The sequence below is a fragment of the Paramormyrops kingsleyae genome, chromosome 18 (assembly GCF_048594095.1).
Source record: "Paramormyrops kingsleyae isolate MSU_618 chromosome 18, PKINGS_0.4, whole genome shotgun sequence".
Taxonomy (NCBI): domain Eukaryota; kingdom Metazoa; phylum Chordata; class Actinopteri; order Osteoglossiformes; family Mormyridae; genus Paramormyrops; species Paramormyrops kingsleyae.
The window spans coordinates 10,661,398-10,677,480 of NC_132814.1; the positions used below are offsets into that span (position 1 = coordinate 10,661,398).

Consider the following 16,083-nt stretch of genomic DNA (forward strand, 5'->3'; position numbering starts at 1 on the left):
TCATAGGCACACGAACAGAACTATGCAGTCATGACATTTTAATACATGTATAAACAGTACCAGGCAAAAGTATGGCCACGCCAAAGCGGCAACAAAGGAGACTGACAGTGACACATCACATGACCTGGTCACCTGACCTAAACACCTCTGAAATGGTTTTGGGGGAGTTTGGCCAGAGACTGAAGGAAAAGCGGCCAATGAGAGCTCAGCATATATGTGGGAACATGTTTTTACAGCTCATTGAAATACATCTTTACTTTGTACACGATATATTATTTACTTTCTTATCTTCAGAAATGTAAAGATCTTACAATCATACTAAAACCAGAACATATATATCAGCCTCAACGGCATCCATTGTAAATTCTAAATTTCAGAAAACAACTTAAAGTTGTTGCAATGAGAAATTGCATTTCTGTACTGTATAATGAAATCTGCGCACTCGAATATTTCGTTATTGTAGCTGTTATTCTGGTTTATTTAATTTAAAAGTCGGCGGGGCACAAATTTGGAAGTTTATTTGATATAATATTTTAGATTTGTCATAATCTAAAAGCACTAGATAACTTTGGATTCGGATACGATGCATTTTATTTAGTAATGCGACACAATTCCTATACTCCAAATAAACAGAATAAAATCATTAGCCACAAAGGAAAGACGCAGTTTGCAGCACTGTAAGGAACATGTTACATAATTAAATACAGATGTGAGCTGACGACCTTAAAATTTAAGCATGTTTTAGCCTCCACCCCCCATACGATTGGTTCAGATCCTGGGAGGATTCTGTCCGTGGAATAAACGAGGCGCGTTTCGCTGTGAATTAAGTCCTTTACTTTCGTTCCTTATTCCCCAATAAATGGCCACAGAGCGCGACAAAGCTGTTCTTCAAGCCATATTCAACCCAACGACGCCTTTCGGCGATGTTGTTGGTTTAAATGAAAAGGAGGATCTGACAGATGATGGTAAATTTCCGTTTTTGTTATTTAAATTAAATGAATACACATTGCTTTTAAAGTTATCCAGTCTTGTGTTGCCGGAAGTCCCTGCGGTGAGGGAGAGTCTCTGTTGTTATTATATCTTATTAATGTACACTCCTGGGCAAGAAAGAAAAAATAGGGCCAAAGCCAGAATTGCAATACATTGCGTTTTTTATGTTCCCATTGCAAACAGCCAGAAGATATTTTGGAAATTTTTGAACACCCAGGCGTGTTTTCATGATTTTATCTTTGCATACAAGAAGACTATGTAAGTGAATTCTCCTTGACAGTGATCAGTGAGGAGCGAATGCTGTTTTTTTAGTTCTTGTTAATTATCTAAACCGTTTTTGTATTCGGCCCTTCTCTTTGCCCAGGAGTGTGCCTTATTTTATTGCCAGTCTTCTTTGAAGTGTGTTATTTCCCAAGTTGTTCATATAGAAGCTTCCTGTGTCACGTTTCGTATAGTCTGCTGTTTGTTGCAGGTGTGGGACTTGCATATCCCCCGTGTCTGAATTACCCATAAAACTTGCTTGTCATTGTGTGTGTCTGGTTGAGTGTGTGCCCTGTGACGGACTGGCATCCCTTCCACGGTGACCCCAATCTCGTGCCATGTGTCGGCTGGGACAGGCTCCGACCCCCCAGCCTGTCTGACTCGGATAAGCAGCTGGAAGATGGAATGCTGTCGCATAACTTTTACCACTTTTATTTGTAAGCTATTAATAATTTTAACGATTAATAACTGAAAACACGTTCTTTTTACTCTTCCAAAGACGGTGCCTTTGACGCAAAGCTCCTGAGACAGGTGAAAGACCTGGAAATCCAAGGGGTGTCGGCTGCGGAGTCCGGCGACATGTCCAAGGCACTAGAACATTTTAACCAGGCAATCGGTTTGTTACCTCAGAGGGCCTCTGCATACAACAACAGAGCACAGGCCCGCAGACTCCAGGGGGACCCAGCAGGTATGTTGCTAGTTAGTCCTTAGGTGAATCTCAATACTAAGAACGCAAAGACCACACCTGTGGTTTGGCAAGACCGGTCTTGCGAACTTGTGTTCCAAGAACTGACTTGGGACACAGTGAATTATGGGATTGGTCTCATTGGGCGAGGATGCAAGTCATGTATCCTTGATATTTGGAGCGGAGACCGACATCCAGGGATTTTTACCATCCTCTGAACTTGTGTTCTTGGTATTGAACTGGTCTTCGGCAGTGGAAGATGACATACTGTAAAACGGGTACACGAGAACACAAGTACGGATATTTAGGTTCAGCCCTTGTTCAGTTTGTCTTCAGTTCCATATTGGTTCCAGCATATACTGTATTATGGCATGGTGCCTTAGTGGATAGTACTACAGCCTCACACCTCCTGGGCTGTGGGTTTGGACCCCATACCCTGACTTTGGTCATTTAAAAATGTAGCCTACATAGTTTTTCTAATGAATTTCTTTTCTCAGTAAAAACATTTTGCCAAGGATGTTTGTCTGCGTACAGACAGTTAGATCAACCCCTGAATTTATATACAGATGCTGGGTTACGATGGTCCATGTTACGGAATTTCGACTTTACGATGACTAAATGTTTTTCACTTTCAGTACATTATTCGATCAATTTCATTAAATATTCAACACATTATTATAAAATAGGCTTTGTGTTAATGATTTTACCCAACTGTAATAATTTACATAATTACATAGTTACATAATTTAATAATGTATTAAAATGCATTTTTACCTTACAATTTTTTCAACTTACGATAGGTTTATCGGAACGTAACCTTATCGTAACCTGGGCAGAGGCTGTATTTTTAAAAGAGTAACTAATGTTTTGATTCAAAGCATGGTATTAGGGTAATTTTTACGTCATTTACAGTTAAGGGCCATGACTGTATGCTTTGAAGTGTGGAGCACTGGGACGGATTGCGGTATTCCTTTCAGGAGCGATGGAGGACCTGCAGCAGGCCATTTGCTTAAGCGGGGGGGCCGGCCGAGCCGCCTGCCAGGCTCTGGTGCAGCGGGGGCTGCTGTTCCGTCTGACTGGCCGCAGCGAGGAAGCCAGGCTGGACTTCGAGCGGGCCGCCGCACTGGGAAGCGCATTCGCCCGGCAGCAGGCCATGCTTCTGAATCCGTACGCCGCGCTCTGCAATCGCATGCTGTCAGAGATGATATGCAAGCTGCGCAATCCAGATTGGCCCGAGCCACCGTCGCAGTAGGCATTTCAAATGCCGTCACCTTAAACATCTGGATATTTCCAGTCGCATTGAATGAATAAAGTGCGATTGTATTTTTGCGGTACACTTCAAGTGTAAAAGTCAGTCACGAGTCACCTGAAGCTTTCTTTTATTCGTTTTATTCTGCAAGCTTTCATATAAACTTAATAAAGCATGGCATTCAGAGCAGTCGACAGCTAATGTTTTTACCCTCAGTCCAAACACACAAACAGGGGTCATTTAAACATATCATAAACATATTTATTTTGTGAAGAGATGAATGGGTTGAATTGTGACCTCAGTTGTACCAATCAGACTGGTGTTTCTTGCGTACATTTTATTAAATTGAAATGAAAATGATTGAGAAAAACATAAAACCATTAACTGCTAAAAAAAAAAAATCTAGCAGTATAGACACACTGTTCTAAGGGGTTTGGAACAGCAGAAAGCCTGAGAAAATACTGTCCGCACCTTGTGTGCCCATGATAGTACTGTCCTCGGTGGGCTGTAATGAGATTACATCATTAACCTCTAATAATTCCACCACTGACCCTGACATCACAAAGTATCCCTTCTGTAATGAGTCACAGAAACTTACCAGAGATACACTGTTTTTCTTTATTTCAAGGCAGGCTTTGGTGCGGCTGGTCACATGGTACGTGAAGTAGTAGTAACCTTTGACCTTGCTAGTGAAAACTCCATTTGTCAGAGTGTTGCCTGCATTAATAGCCTTGTCAAATCTGATTGCCCCATGTTCCTTCCTGGACGGCCTGGATGATGTCTTTTTGTAGGAGAAGGCCGACCTCTCCAGCGATGCGATGCCAGTGGGCATTCCTTTCTCTCCCTTGGCGCCCGGCTGACCCGTTGGGCCCGGCAGGCCAGGTGACCCCGGCAGGCCTGTCCTTCCCGGAGGTCCCATCGGGCCGGGTTCTCCTTTCTGACCTTTCAGAATCCCGCTATTGTCTCCTGCATGTATTCAGCAAAAGCAGACAATGCAAAAACAATGATGGCTTCAGTGCCTATTGTGGCTCAAGACTCGTTTGGGTGAGGAGACCCAAAGAATGCAAAATAATTAATAACTATAAATAACATTTTCAACATATAATGCCTGACACATAAGGCTATATTATTTATATATACAGGAAAAAATTAAGAGACCACAGTAAAATTTTCAGTTTCACTCATTTCTCATTTTATGGGTATGCTTCTGTATAAATAATTAATAATAAACTTCAGTCTGACTCTTCCCTGCTTCTCATTGACGAAGGGCTTCTTCCTTGCTTTATGGGACTTCAGTCCTGGTTATAGGAGCCAGTTATGGATTGCCCTAGCAGTGCACTTCACACCTGCATTTAATGATTCCCAATCTTAATGAAGGTCACTTGAGGTCATCTTCCAATTTATGAGGCACTGCCGGATAAGTCGACGATCATCTCTGCTATTAAAAAGTCACTTCTGCCCTCTGCTGGTTTCTGGTCGTTCCCAGTGTCTCCTGCTTCACCTTATTCTTGTGTACTGCTGTCTTAGAAACTTTGAGCCTGGAAGCAGCCTTCCTCAGTATAACCTTCAGCCAGCAGAACCAGGATTAAACCAGGATTAAAAAATTCTTAAAAAAATATTGAGTGGTCTCAATTTTTTCCAGAGCTGTGCGTCACTAATTAATTAACACATATAAAACATAGAACAAAATATACAATACAATGTATATTATATAATAAACATAAAATATAGAACAAAATTCATATGTATGATAAAATCATATGTGTGTGTGTATATGTATGTATGTATGTATATACATACATACATATACATAGGCACACATACACAATACAGATGGTACTTAGCAAAAACCTACAGTATTGTTCATCTAATTAGAAAGCGTGAGGCGCCGTTACCATTGTCTCCCTTCTCTCCCTTCAGACCATCTTTCCCATCTGGTCCATGAGGCCCTGGAATACCAGGAACTCCAGGATACCCCCTGTAGGCATCGCAGGTCTCAGCGGCTGTCTGCACCGCCAGCGGTATCAGGACGCCAAGCAGAGCCACCGCCGTCACTGACATCTCTACAGAGGACACACCGGGGGAAAACCTCACAAGCACGCTTTATTTCAGGCGTCTCTACGTCTATGTGTGACTCACCATAGAAATAGACATACCTATTATATATTATTACAGTATGTATACGTGTATCTTTAATGGCTACATGTTTATTTTTCGTTGTATTAATACGTTTTAAATAGAAAGGACTTGCATAACGAAAAACAACGCAGAATTAAATCTATTCACGGTTTTATCTTACCAAGTCTTCCACAGGATCTGCTCTTCGGAAGAAATCTAATTTGACATCTGTCCTGGGATCTTAGCTGAAAGAATGAAAATGAGGAACATTACTGTTGCACAATAGAGAAACATAAGAAATTAGTGATTATGAAAAATACAATGATACTGGTCAAGCTTCCCTTTATATCATTTTGCTTTTCACAGCTATTTTCAATTCCGTTATTTTATTTTTCCAGGACAGGAAACAAGTGAAATGTACACTCACCTAAAGGATTATTAGGAACACCATACTAATACGGTGTTTGACCCCCTTTCGCCTTCAGAACTGCCTTAATTCTACGTGGCATTGATTCAACATGGTGCTGAAAGCATTCTTTAGAAATGTTGGCCCATATTGATAGGATAGCATCTTGCAGTTGATGGAGATTTGTGGGATGTACATCCAGGGCACGAAGCTCCTGTTCCACCACATCCCAAAGATGCTCTATTGGGTTGAGATCTGGTGACTGTGGGGGTCATTTTAGTACAGTGAACTCATTGTCATGTTCAAGAAACCAATTTGAAATGATTCGAGGTTTGTGACATGGTGCATTATCCTACTGGAAGTAGCCATCAGAGGATTGCTACATGGTGGTCATAAAGGGATGGACATGGTCAGAAACAATGCTCAGGTAGGCCGTGGCATTTAAACGATGCCCAATTGGCACTAAGGGGCCTAAAGTGTGCCAAGAAAACATCCCCCACACCATTACACCACCACCACCAGCCTGCACAGTGGTAACAAGGCATGATGGATCCATGTTCTCATTCTGTTTACGCCAAATTCTGACTCTACCATTTGAATGTCTCAACAGAAATCGAGACTCATCAGACCAGGCAACATTTTTCCAGTCTTCAACTGTCCAATTTTGGTGAGCTCGTGCAAATTGTAGCCTCTTTTTCCTATTTGTAGTGGAGATGAGTGGTACCCGGTGGGGTCTTCTGCTGTTGTAGCCCATCCGCCTCAAGGTTGTGCGTGTTGTGGCTTCACAAATGCTTTGCTGCATACCTCGGTTGTAACGAGTGGTTATTTCAGTCAAAGTTGCTCTTCTATCAGCTTGAATCAGTCGGCCCATTCTCCTCTGACCTCTAGCATCAACAAGGCATTTTCGCCCACAGGACTGCCGCATACTGGATGTTTTTCCCTTTGCACACCATTCTTTGTAAACCCTAGAAATGGTTGTGCGTGAAAATCCCAGTAACTGAGCAGATTGTGAAATACTCAGACCGGCCCATCTGGCACCAACAACCATGCCACGCTCAAAATTGCTTAAATCACCTTTCTTTCCCATTCTGACGTTCAGTTTGGAGTTCAGGAGATTGTCTTGACCAGGACCACACCCCTAAATGCATTGAAGCAACTGCCATGTGATTGGTTGATTAGATAATTGCATTAATGAGAAATTGAACAGGTGTTCCTAATAATCCTTTAGGTGAGTGTATGTTTTATTGCTGACGCTAGGAGGAATATGAACTATTTTGATTTTAAAATAATGTTTATACCAGTTTGTGTAGTCAGTTCTTTTTTTTTTTTTTTGTTTTTTTAAATGTTGTATTTGGTATACAGTACAGCCCAGAAGTATTTGTTAAGTGACACATTTTATTTTGGCTCTCTACACCATCACTATGGATGCAAAATAAAACACTCAATATGCACTTTAAATGCAGACTGTGAGCTTTAAATAAAGGCTATAGATAGTGCAGGATTTGAACCCGTTTTTATACATAGCTCCCTCCATTTTAAAGGACCAAAAGAATTTGGACAAATTAATATAGTCTTAAAGAAAATTGTCATGTTAGATACTTGTTGCAAATCCTCTGCAGTCCTTTTCAGCCCGACGTCTGGAGTCCACAGGCATCACTAGGCACTGGGTTTCTTCTCTGCCGATGTTCTGCAGCCCCCCCCCATCTCAAGTCTCAAGGCCTTTCACCTTTATTCTTGTCTTCAGCAAGAGATCAGGAATAATCAGTCTGTTTTAGGTCATTGTCCTTCTGCAGTGTAAAGTGCCATCCAATGGCTGAGAAGATACAATGTCTCTGTACCCCCCAGAATTAAACCTCTTCCTTTTATAGCGGCAAACAGCAAACTTACAGTCAGTCCTGCTATATTGTGACTAATGCATTCCTGTAAAACCTTGCATTCACTAAAATCTTACACTAAAATACACTTATCCAATAGGATGAGCAGGGTTAGTTAACTCCAAGTGAAATGAATTAAATAATAAAAACATCAGTGGCCAATAATGTCATTATATGCATTTTAAATAAAGAAATGACAATAATACATTAATAAATGATATGAAACATCTACGCTACACACTGAACCACCAAAACTTTCTCATAAGTTTCTGATGTTGTGGATTCTATCTTCTACCAATGTAGTCCAGACCTATCCACCTACATCTGTTACCTCTTCTCTACGTTCCCTTATTATTACTGTTTGGATAATTTGCTTTGTTTTTTCATGTTTCTGTCAGGGTCGGGGCCCATCTGTCCCTGTCCTACAGTACGTGCCCTGCAGGTGTCGCTGGTCATCCTGCTCCCCTCCCCCCTCTTGTAATCTTCCTGTTTTCTGGGCGACTGCGTAGCTCACAAAGTGAGCAGCTTGGAGGCTGTACCGTCCAGTGGTGGGTTTGGGGTTGGCCGAAGGTCCACTTCACTTGTCATTCAATGTTTATTGGGGTTTTGTTTCCTAGTGTTTATTAGTTAGTGTTTTCATATTTCTAGGTCTTCCGTGCTTCTGCTCTGTTATTATTTCTCTGTAGTCTTATGGTCCTAGTCTCTCTCTCACCTTAGTCTTTGCTAGGTCCCTTAGTTCTGTGTTCATTTAGTGTTACTGCTTCCCACCTGTTTCCTGATGTTCCTGCGCCTCCCTTGATTGGTTAAATGATTATGAGTTACACCTGTCCCTTGTTTTCTCTGGTTTTCTGTGTGTATTTTAGTGCATGACCTCACACTGCTTGTTAGCCGTCGTTGTTATGTACTCATGTTTCTGTGTGTCGTGGTCGTGGTCGTGGTCGTGGTCGTGGTCGTGGTCGTGTTTTGTTATATGGTGGTTCCTTTAGTTTTTTCCTTATTTTTCCTGTCCCTTTATGTTTGTGCTTTTCCCGAGTGTGTTCAGCTTTGTCGGTAGACCCCTGTCTCGGAGATTTCAGTGGATTGTCGCAGTTTTTCCTGCCTGCACCATGCTGCACTGAGACAGTTTTTCCGTAAGGTAAAGCATTCATACGCAGGTATGAATTTTAAGCATTCATCAGAATGACCCTGAACAGAAAAATAAAACTAGGAAAATAAAATAGAAAAAAAAACATAATGACACAAATATCAAAAATAAATGGGTCTCAAGGCTTTATTTTTTATGTATAGAGGTATTTCCATAGTCACCTAAAAATCATTAAAGGTACAAAGCAAATCACACGATGTAAGTTACTTGGCTTCTGGATTCTCACTAATATAGATGGTCCAGTTGAATTAAAGCACTTGGGTTATTTAAAAGCATGTCCCCCAGTAGATCTACGTCAACTATTTTCAGTGTGGGTATAGCAGGAACCCAGAGAAGACACTTTGCTTTCCTGCAGTGCCAGTTAAGCCGTTATATTCGTTCGTCTCCAGCCACACTGATTCGCCTGTCCTGAGATACACCACGAGGCCACCAGAGCTCACCTGGAAGGGGTTGTATGAATGATCGCAGAAGCTCGCTAGAAGCTCCTCATCTTTCTTTAGCAGGACACATAGGGACGAGCGAGCCGAGGTGTGGTAGACAAAGTAATACGAACCAGCTATGTGACAGGTAAACTTTCCGGTGGTTACGTTGAAATGTTTGTTGATGTTGGTAATCTCTGTGTCAAAGCGCACTGGGCTATTTCGAACTGGGTGTTCATAGGTGCGCCTGGTCATGCTAAAGGCAGACTGCAGGGTGCTGTCTTGGACACCGGACTCTCCCCTGTCTCCCAGTTGTCCCATTAGGCCAGGGACGCCCGGCAAGCCCTGTGGTCCACTGGGTCCAATCTTCCCAGGCTGTCCTTTGGCTCCCGCTTCCCCTTTGTCCCCCTTTGCTGCCATTAGGTCTGAGTTAACAGTCATACCTGAAAACAGAGAATCCTGCTCATTCTTAAATTGGCATTTAGAGAAATAACATTGAACAAATTCATGTTGCATTTAAAATGTTTAATTAAAATGTGGCCTTGAAAATCACAGTGCATAATTTTCTTATGCTTGTGAAGGAAGTCTTTTGAAAGTTCCTTTTGATGTTTGAAATTAAAACATCACGATAGGACTTATGTACCAGAACATTGTCTAAATTTTAAAGAAAATTACTCAATGCGTACAAAGCGTACAACACTTCAACATAGTTATATTACAAGCCAAAGAATTGTAATAAAAGATTAGTTTTTGTTAATATTAGACATATAACATGGTAAAGCTAATATTTTTAAAAAGTGCATAGGTTACATTTAACTCGCCACTTGGAAAAAGGCCTTTTCCCTTATAATCTATGTTCATGTGTCCTAATAAAAATGGCTTTGCCTGCTTGCCTGGTTTCCCCTTTTGTCCCATCTCTCCTTTTCTGCCGTCCCGTCCCGGGAATCCCGGAATCCCTGGTAGCCCTGGGTGGCCCGCAGATGGACATGTGTCTGTGGCAGCCAGGGTGACGAAAGCCGCAGCCAAGAGGCTCCCGAAAACGAAGCATGGGGAGAACATGGCGGAAGCTTCTGGAAGGGAGACGTGTACCGTTACAGAGAATGTACAGTATCACCAAAGGCAGCATTATTAAATATAAGCCAAAAAATGTCACCATTAAGTCAGGTGGCTCAGTCGTATAATTTAAGGAACATTTTTAAATAAAAGGTGAATGAAGTTCTGTAATGTACAAAAATGTATACTGTTATAACAAAAACAAATACAATTTACAATACATGCTGCTGAAATGAGAAATTGCAGCTTTGCTGATTTGTAAAATAAATGATAAATAATATGCATTGATATTCATGGTAGTGAACAACAGAGCCTACAACAGAGCTGACAGCTATAAAAAACACTAAAATCAAATAATGAAAAGTTTACTTACATTTGTTTTTCACAACATCGACTGATAAAGGGCAAATGAGAGCTTTAAGGAAGAGGAATATGACTAAAGAGGAACTACAAACAAGAAACTTTTATAAAGAGGAACCTTTAGGAGAAATTGTCATATTTTGCAACCCTGGCCAGTGTAATACATTTTATATTTTATGCATTGCATTACAAATCAAAATTAGCCAATCTTCCAGCTGCTACAGACTGTTGAATTATTATTATTATTATTGTTGTTGTTACATGGATTTAAATCAGATATGGTATAGTGGCTCAGTGCGGAGTACTCTGGCCTCACACTCGGATATCTTGTGTACAAATTCCATGTTCTCCCTGTATTGATGTTGAGTATTATTTTTTACCTACCAGTGTCCAAAAAACATGTGCTTCTGGAGCCTGTATCACAAAGCAGCTTCTGGAGCTGGATAACTTGTCGAATTTAAGTTTACGGCAGACTTCATCTTCATTCACTTACATTTAGTCCAGACTACCTTAAATCCAAGAAGTTATCTGGCTAAGCTTGAAACCCTGCTTTGTGGTACAGACCCCCAGTGAATTGGTGTTTCTGTACTCTATGTGTGAGGCCTTTCCACTGACTGGCCAGGTGCCCCTCTTTACTTGTGTTTCCTAAGATAAGCAAGATTCAGGTTTATGATCCTAAATTTGAATATAAAAGCTATACTGTAAGTCATATCTAAAGAGAGAATGTCCTCAGATCTGGTCCAAAATCCAGTTTGCTGTTATGTGCCACATGTATAGTTGTTCCTCACAAAGATTTCACCATATAATCACACACATTTGCACGCAACATATTTGCGCTTAGTAAGGTTAGTTAATCTGGTCAATGTCTCGGCAGTGTGAGCTCTTGGCTTGAGATTCTGGTTTTCTGATCCTATGTCTGATATGGGTTCTCTGATTTGGTTGTGTGATTGCATTTGTTAGGCTGGTCCTGACTTTTAACTGTCGATTTGTTTTCTGGATCCTTGTTTAATTCTGCATCTTGGATCCTAATTGATAATCACCTTGTTTAGTCGCTCGACTCTGTAGTTACATACCTCATAGTCAGCGTCCTCTGTCCTGTTAGCATTCACTATTCAGATGTCTGCCGGCTCAGTGTTTCCCAACCCAGTTCTCAGGGACCCCCAGACAGTCCAAGTTTTTACTCCCTCCCAGCTCCCTACTAGAAAGTCCACGTTTTTGCTACCAATAACAACAACGATAATAATCCATCCATCCATTATCTACCGCTTTTCCGGGTCGGGTCGCGGGGGCAGCAGTCTAAGCTGGGAAACCCAGACAATAATAATAATAATAATAATGGACTATCTGGTAGGGAGCTGGGAGGGAGCAAAAATGTGCATTGGGGGACAGTGGGGGCCCGACAGTGGGGGGCCCACCAAGGACCAGGTTGGGAAACAGTGGAGCAGTGACTGTGTGGGTGGGCAGTTTCAGGTGTGCCATTCTATCTGGGATAATAAAGTCTGATTTCTGTATTCTCTTTCCTTTTATTATGAAAAACGTTTTATGGGTGTGTAGCCAGTGTCACCTTGTTAGCACTTAATCTGGGTGTGGCACTAATCAAAAGAGTTACATTCCGCCTCGGTGAGAAGCACTGGAGAGTCTTATCCGTCACAGATTTCAAGCCCGAGTGCTGTGGTGCTTGTTGGATGAGCCCAAAATGCTGTAGACTTTGTTGAAGGTTAACTTTTAAGCTGTATGTTAAAGCTCTTTTTTCACGTGATGACATTAGCAGGCAATAATTAGAATGCATTACCATGCCAAGCTGAATTCTACATCACATTAAGTTAAAATTCAAAGTGGACTGTTTAAGTAAGCAATATATTCCATCTATATTATTTTGATATTTTCAGTTTAATTACAAAGTGATTATGTACCAATGAGTACTAGAGAAATGAATGTGTAAACAGGAATGTGATTTGTGTCATGGGTAACAAATATATGGCAGATCCTCTTAACTTAATTCAAGGTCACATAGGTTGATTATCCACTAAGTAACACAACAACCAGGGAGATGCTATGATGTTAGTAAAATATTTATTATATATAGATAGATTATCGATAAATTGTCTTTGGGAAGCATTAATGATGAAGTCAGGTGATCTAAATGGATCTAAATGGATTGCTAAGGGAGGTCAGTTGATATAATAAGAATGTGATAAATGTCAATCCTACATAAAATGCATTTTTAAAGTCATTTTTCACTTAAAAATCTTTGGAGATTGCTATTAATGAATAGCTCACTTTAAATGACTTTAGCTGAGAAAGGTTTCTTTACTACTGCAAGCAAGCACAAAGTACTTTTAAGTCTTGGGGGGAAGCGATGTATTGTTAAAGTAAAGTATACAGGTAAGTGAGCAGGTCTAGAAGTTGGATGGATGGATGGATGGATGTAAAAATAAGCCATACATAAATAAAAAAAAACATTTTTATGAAAACAATCTTTTATTGTGAATAAACTGCAAGAATAGTCTGGTACATGGCACAAGAACAAAATGTCAGACAGGAGTATTTCAGAATGCAAAATTTTAGAACAAAGTTTTCAGCTCTTAAGCATTATGTTGATGTCATTTGTGTAGATTGAGACAGATGACAAAAATATTATATGTTGTGATGATATGTAAATTTAACTATGTTTTTTTTTGTCACTTTGGAAAATCAGGAAGCCATTGAAGACAATAGACTCTACAGAAGGTTGAGTGTTTTCCTCTCTGAAGACCTCCATCCACACCTTCTCATCTTTGTCGAGCTGCAGCACCACTCCTCCCGACAGCACGTGCTTCTCATTCTTGGAGGCGTCACAATAGTCACAAAAGCCAAAGTTTTCTTCTTTCAAGGCATCACTCTTGAGTGATAAGCACAGGTTCTTCTCGCTCATAGAGTGGAAAACAAAATAGTACACCCCCGGCACCCGGCAGATGAACTTTCCCGTTTGATGATTAAAATCATCGTTGATGTTTACAGAGGTACGGGTGAATTTAACAGGCTTCCCGTATTCTGGGTTTTGCGGCTCGTAGACAGAGAATGCAGATTGTTTTAATGAGCCAGTACTGTCACCTAGAGAGCCTTTGAGGCCGGGGGGGCCAGGCAGGCCTGCCTGTCCCACCGCCCCGCTGTAGCCTTTCCCCCCCATCTCGCCGGGAAACCCCTTATGTCCGCTCTCCCCTTTCATGCCCTTCATAGATTCCATTAATGGAGCTAAAAAGAGACAACAATGTTACAGCTTCACTACTTAAATAAGAAACTAAATGAAATTAAAAATGATCTTGCTTTGGCATTTAAACATTTTTATACCACAGCACGTCAACTTGCACAGGCTCTCCTGGTTACGATGGTCCACGTTACGATATTTTGACTTTACGATGGATATGATTATTCAGTAAAATACCTGAGATACTCCACACTTCATTATAAAACAGGCTTTATGTTTGTCCAACTGTAGGCTTATGTAAGTGTTCTAAGCATGTTTAAGGTAGACTAGGCTACGATGTTTGTCCGGTTAGGTGTACTGTATTAAAATGCATATTTTTGGCGTACGATCAAAACGTAACCCCATCATAACCTGAGAGGCGTCTGTACATCTACAAGGTTTAATCATACAGCCGGAAATTCGCTGTTAGATGCCAGCCAGTTACCTGCATCCCCTTTCTCTCCCTTTTCCCCAGGTAGGCCGTCTCTCCCAGAAATGCCCTCCAGTCCAGGTTTACCGTCTTGTACGGTACAGCCGCCTCGACAGAGTTCAGGCATGAGCAGCAAGGCTGAGCCCAGCAAGAGATACCCAGCAGTGAGGGAGAACATCCTGAAGCTTCACGAGGGGGACTGTGGAAACGAACAACGAATTACTGAGATACTGTACATAGCATGCAGTGCTTTGGTTTGAGGGCTAATTTAAAACCAACACGATACCTGTAAAATCTTAAATTCTAATACCAATATTTCTGTGTTTACACAAAATATACCATCTGCTGAAACCATTATCTCAGCACCGTTTCTTTGGAAATTACAACCAATCCATACACAAATAGAAGCAAGCAATGATAGTGTTTACAATACTAACCGTTCTACTGCAATCTTTTTAAGTCAGTTGCTGTTTCACCTACCACGTTAAAAGAACCTCAGTTTGTCGGGTTTTTTTTCTTCTTTTTGTTTTCCCGTGAACTGAATCAATGCAGAAAGTTAGAGACAAGGAAAAGGATCCCACAGTCAAAAAAAAATGATTCAGCAGTTTCATTTCTGCTTTCATACTTTTTTGCATGCATTTATTTTGCGAAATCAAAAAATTGAGAAATGAGAAATGAAGAAGGCACCTGCAGAGGCCAACAGCATATGGTGAAATAGAGATTTTGAAGATGCAATTTTTTGCAAGGACGTGGGATTTAAAACCATAGCCTACATAGTTTTTTTCTTTTCTCAATACAAACATTTTGCCCTGGAATCCGACCCCTTGTCCGGACAGGCTGATGACACAAACGAGTCTTGCCACAGAGATATTTGTCCATGTACAGACAGGTTGATGAAACCTGGCCATAGGAGAAGACACTGTTACCCAAAGTGATGTATAATTGAGAGAGCAGGGTAAGCCAGTCCCTGAAGAAGTTGGGGTTAAGGGTCTTGCTGAAGGGTGCAATAAAGAAATCACTCTGCTGACCACAAGAACTGGTGCAGTGACCTTGCGATCGCAGGCTCAAAGTCCTAACCCACTGCACCAGGCTCCATCCCCCATACTGTAAATATAATATAATAATATAAGGTAATATATAATAGCATGTTCAATTATAAATGTGTAATGGCATGAAAGACTGATTGGTCCTTTGGTGCCACACTCTGCTGTATATAAAATCCATAAACAAAATCATACCCAGTATTTTTTTGATTCGCCACCTGTCAGGCAGTGGTGGAGGAAGTACTGAAGCTTAGTACTTAAGTAAAAGTACAAATATCCTGCAAAATATGTACTCAAGTAAAAGTAGAAGTGCTACATCAACAATCTTACTTACTGTAAGTGAAAGTACTAAGTACTTACTTTTAAATTTACTTTAAAGTATTTTTTTAAGTAAAAGTACACAATGGTTTGTCTCAACGTCTGGGGTGTGCCATTTTGTAAAAGAATAGTAGATATACTGACTTACACCTCTACCGATGTCATTGCTCATAATAATTACAAACAACTAAACAGTATATGTGTATTGGCTCTGGGTCCATGTTGAATGTCTTGTCTTCTTGAAATCAAGCCAGTCTACCAGCTCGTGCTGCTAACTGACGCGCGCTCTGACATCATTGGAGATAATAAAGCCACCTGATTGGTAGGAAATGGCAGACAACACCAGAACGCAATTGACTAACTATTTTTTCATGCAAGATTTTGAGGAAATTGTGTTCATAAAATGTAACGACTAACGGCATAAATTGTAGAAATGTAGTGTAGTAGAAAGTACAGATAACTGCCGCAAAATGTAATGGAGTAAAATAAAAAGTATGCATTATTATT

At 40.7% G+C, this 16,083-nt stretch overlaps 4 protein-coding genes across 6 annotated transcripts; 1 reads left to right on the top strand and 3 right to left on the bottom strand.

The window, feature by feature from the left end:
• Nucleotides 1-753: 753 nt before the first annotated feature.
• Nucleotides 754-3,374, top strand: ttc36 (tetratricopeptide repeat domain 36). The gene is made up of 3 exons (XM_023800573.2): nucleotides 754-965; nucleotides 1,751-1,939; nucleotides 2,914-3,374. The coding sequence occupies exons 1-3, from the start codon at nucleotides 860-862 to the stop codon at nucleotides 3,186-3,188; spliced, it is 570 nt and encodes a 189-aa protein (XP_023656341.2). The 5' UTR covers nucleotides 754-859; the 3' UTR covers nucleotides 3,189-3,374.
• On the bottom strand, nucleotides 3,299-5,639 carry c1qb (complement component 1, q subcomponent, B chain). The gene is made up of 3 exons (XM_023800572.2): nucleotides 5,485-5,639; nucleotides 5,081-5,248; nucleotides 3,299-4,151 (listed from the first exon to the last, which is right to left on the bottom strand). The coding sequence occupies exons 2-3, from the start codon at nucleotides 5,244-5,246 to the stop codon at nucleotides 3,610-3,612; spliced, it is 708 nt and encodes a 235-aa protein (XP_023656340.2). The 5' UTR covers nucleotides 5,247-5,248; nucleotides 5,485-5,639; the 3' UTR covers nucleotides 3,299-3,609.
• Nucleotides 5,640-8,828: 3,189 nt separating this feature from the next.
• On the bottom strand, nucleotides 8,829-10,698 carry c1qc (complement component 1, q subcomponent, C chain). Of its 2 annotated transcripts, none has more exons than XM_023800569.2 (3): nucleotides 10,573-10,698; nucleotides 10,040-10,216; nucleotides 8,829-9,589 (listed from the first exon to the last, which is right to left on the bottom strand). In XM_023800569.2, exons 2-3 carry the CDS (start codon nucleotides 10,203-10,205, stop codon nucleotides 9,033-9,035), a joined length of 723 nt encoding a protein of 240 aa, XP_023656337.1. In that variant the 5' UTR covers nucleotides 10,206-10,216; nucleotides 10,573-10,698; the 3' UTR covers nucleotides 8,829-9,032. The 2 variants fall into 2 exon arrangements, with proteins under 2 accessions (XP_023656337.1, XP_023656338.1); XM_023800570.2 differs by having other exon boundaries at nucleotides 10,040-10,213; nucleotides 10,573-10,660.
• A 2,323-nt stretch (nucleotides 10,699-13,021) lies between these two features.
• On the bottom strand, nucleotides 13,022-14,848 carry c1qa (complement component 1, q subcomponent, A chain). 2 transcript variants are annotated; one of them, XM_023800449.2, is made up of 3 exons: nucleotides 14,696-14,848; nucleotides 14,231-14,414; nucleotides 13,022-13,793 (listed from the first exon to the last, which is right to left on the bottom strand). In XM_023800449.2, exons 2-3 carry the CDS (start codon nucleotides 14,391-14,393, stop codon nucleotides 13,222-13,224), a joined length of 735 nt encoding a protein of 244 aa, XP_023656217.2. In that variant the 5' UTR covers nucleotides 14,394-14,414; nucleotides 14,696-14,848; the 3' UTR covers nucleotides 13,022-13,221. The 2 variants fall into 2 exon arrangements, with proteins under 2 accessions (XP_023656217.2, XP_023656219.2); XM_023800451.2 differs by having other exon boundaries at nucleotides 14,653-14,816.
• Nucleotides 14,849-16,083: the final 1,235 nt, after the last annotated feature.

Excerpts from the sequence above, each read along its gene's own strand:
- ttc36 (XM_023800573.2), top strand. The coding sequence starts at position 860 with ATGGCCACAGAGCGCGACAAAGCTGTTCTTCAAGCCATATTCAACCCA. Across the intron at positions 966-1,750 it reads GGAGGATCTGACAGATGATG|ACGGTGCCTTTGACGCAAAG; the intron begins GTAAATTTCCGT and ends ACTCTTCCAAAG. Across the intron at positions 1,940-2,913 it reads ACTCCAGGGGGACCCAGCAG|GAGCGATGGAGGACCTGCAG; the intron begins GTATGTTGCTAG and ends TATTCCTTTCAG.
- c1qb (XM_023800572.2), bottom strand. The coding sequence starts at position 5,246 with ATGTCAGTGACGGCGGTGGCTCTGCTTGGCGTCCTGATACCGCTGGCG. Across the intron at positions 4,152-5,080 it reads GGGAGAGAAGGGAGACAATG|GAGACAATAGCGGGATTCTG; the intron begins GTAACGGCGCCT and ends GAATACATGCAG.
- c1qc (XM_023800569.2), bottom strand. The coding sequence starts at position 10,205 with ATGTTCTCCCCATGCTTCGTTTTCGGGAGCCTCTTGGCTGCGGCTTTC. Across the intron at positions 9,590-10,039 it reads GGGACAAAAGGGGAAACCAG|GTATGACTGTTAACTCAGAC; the intron begins GCAAGCAGGCAA and ends CTCTGTTTTCAG.
- c1qa (XM_023800449.2), bottom strand. The coding sequence starts at position 14,393 with ATGTTCTCCCTCACTGCTGGGTATCTCTTGCTGGGCTCAGCCTTGCTG. Across the intron at positions 13,794-14,230 it reads GGGAGAGAAAGGGGATGCAG|CTCCATTAATGGAATCTATG; the intron begins GTAACTGGCTGG and ends GTCTCTTTTTAG.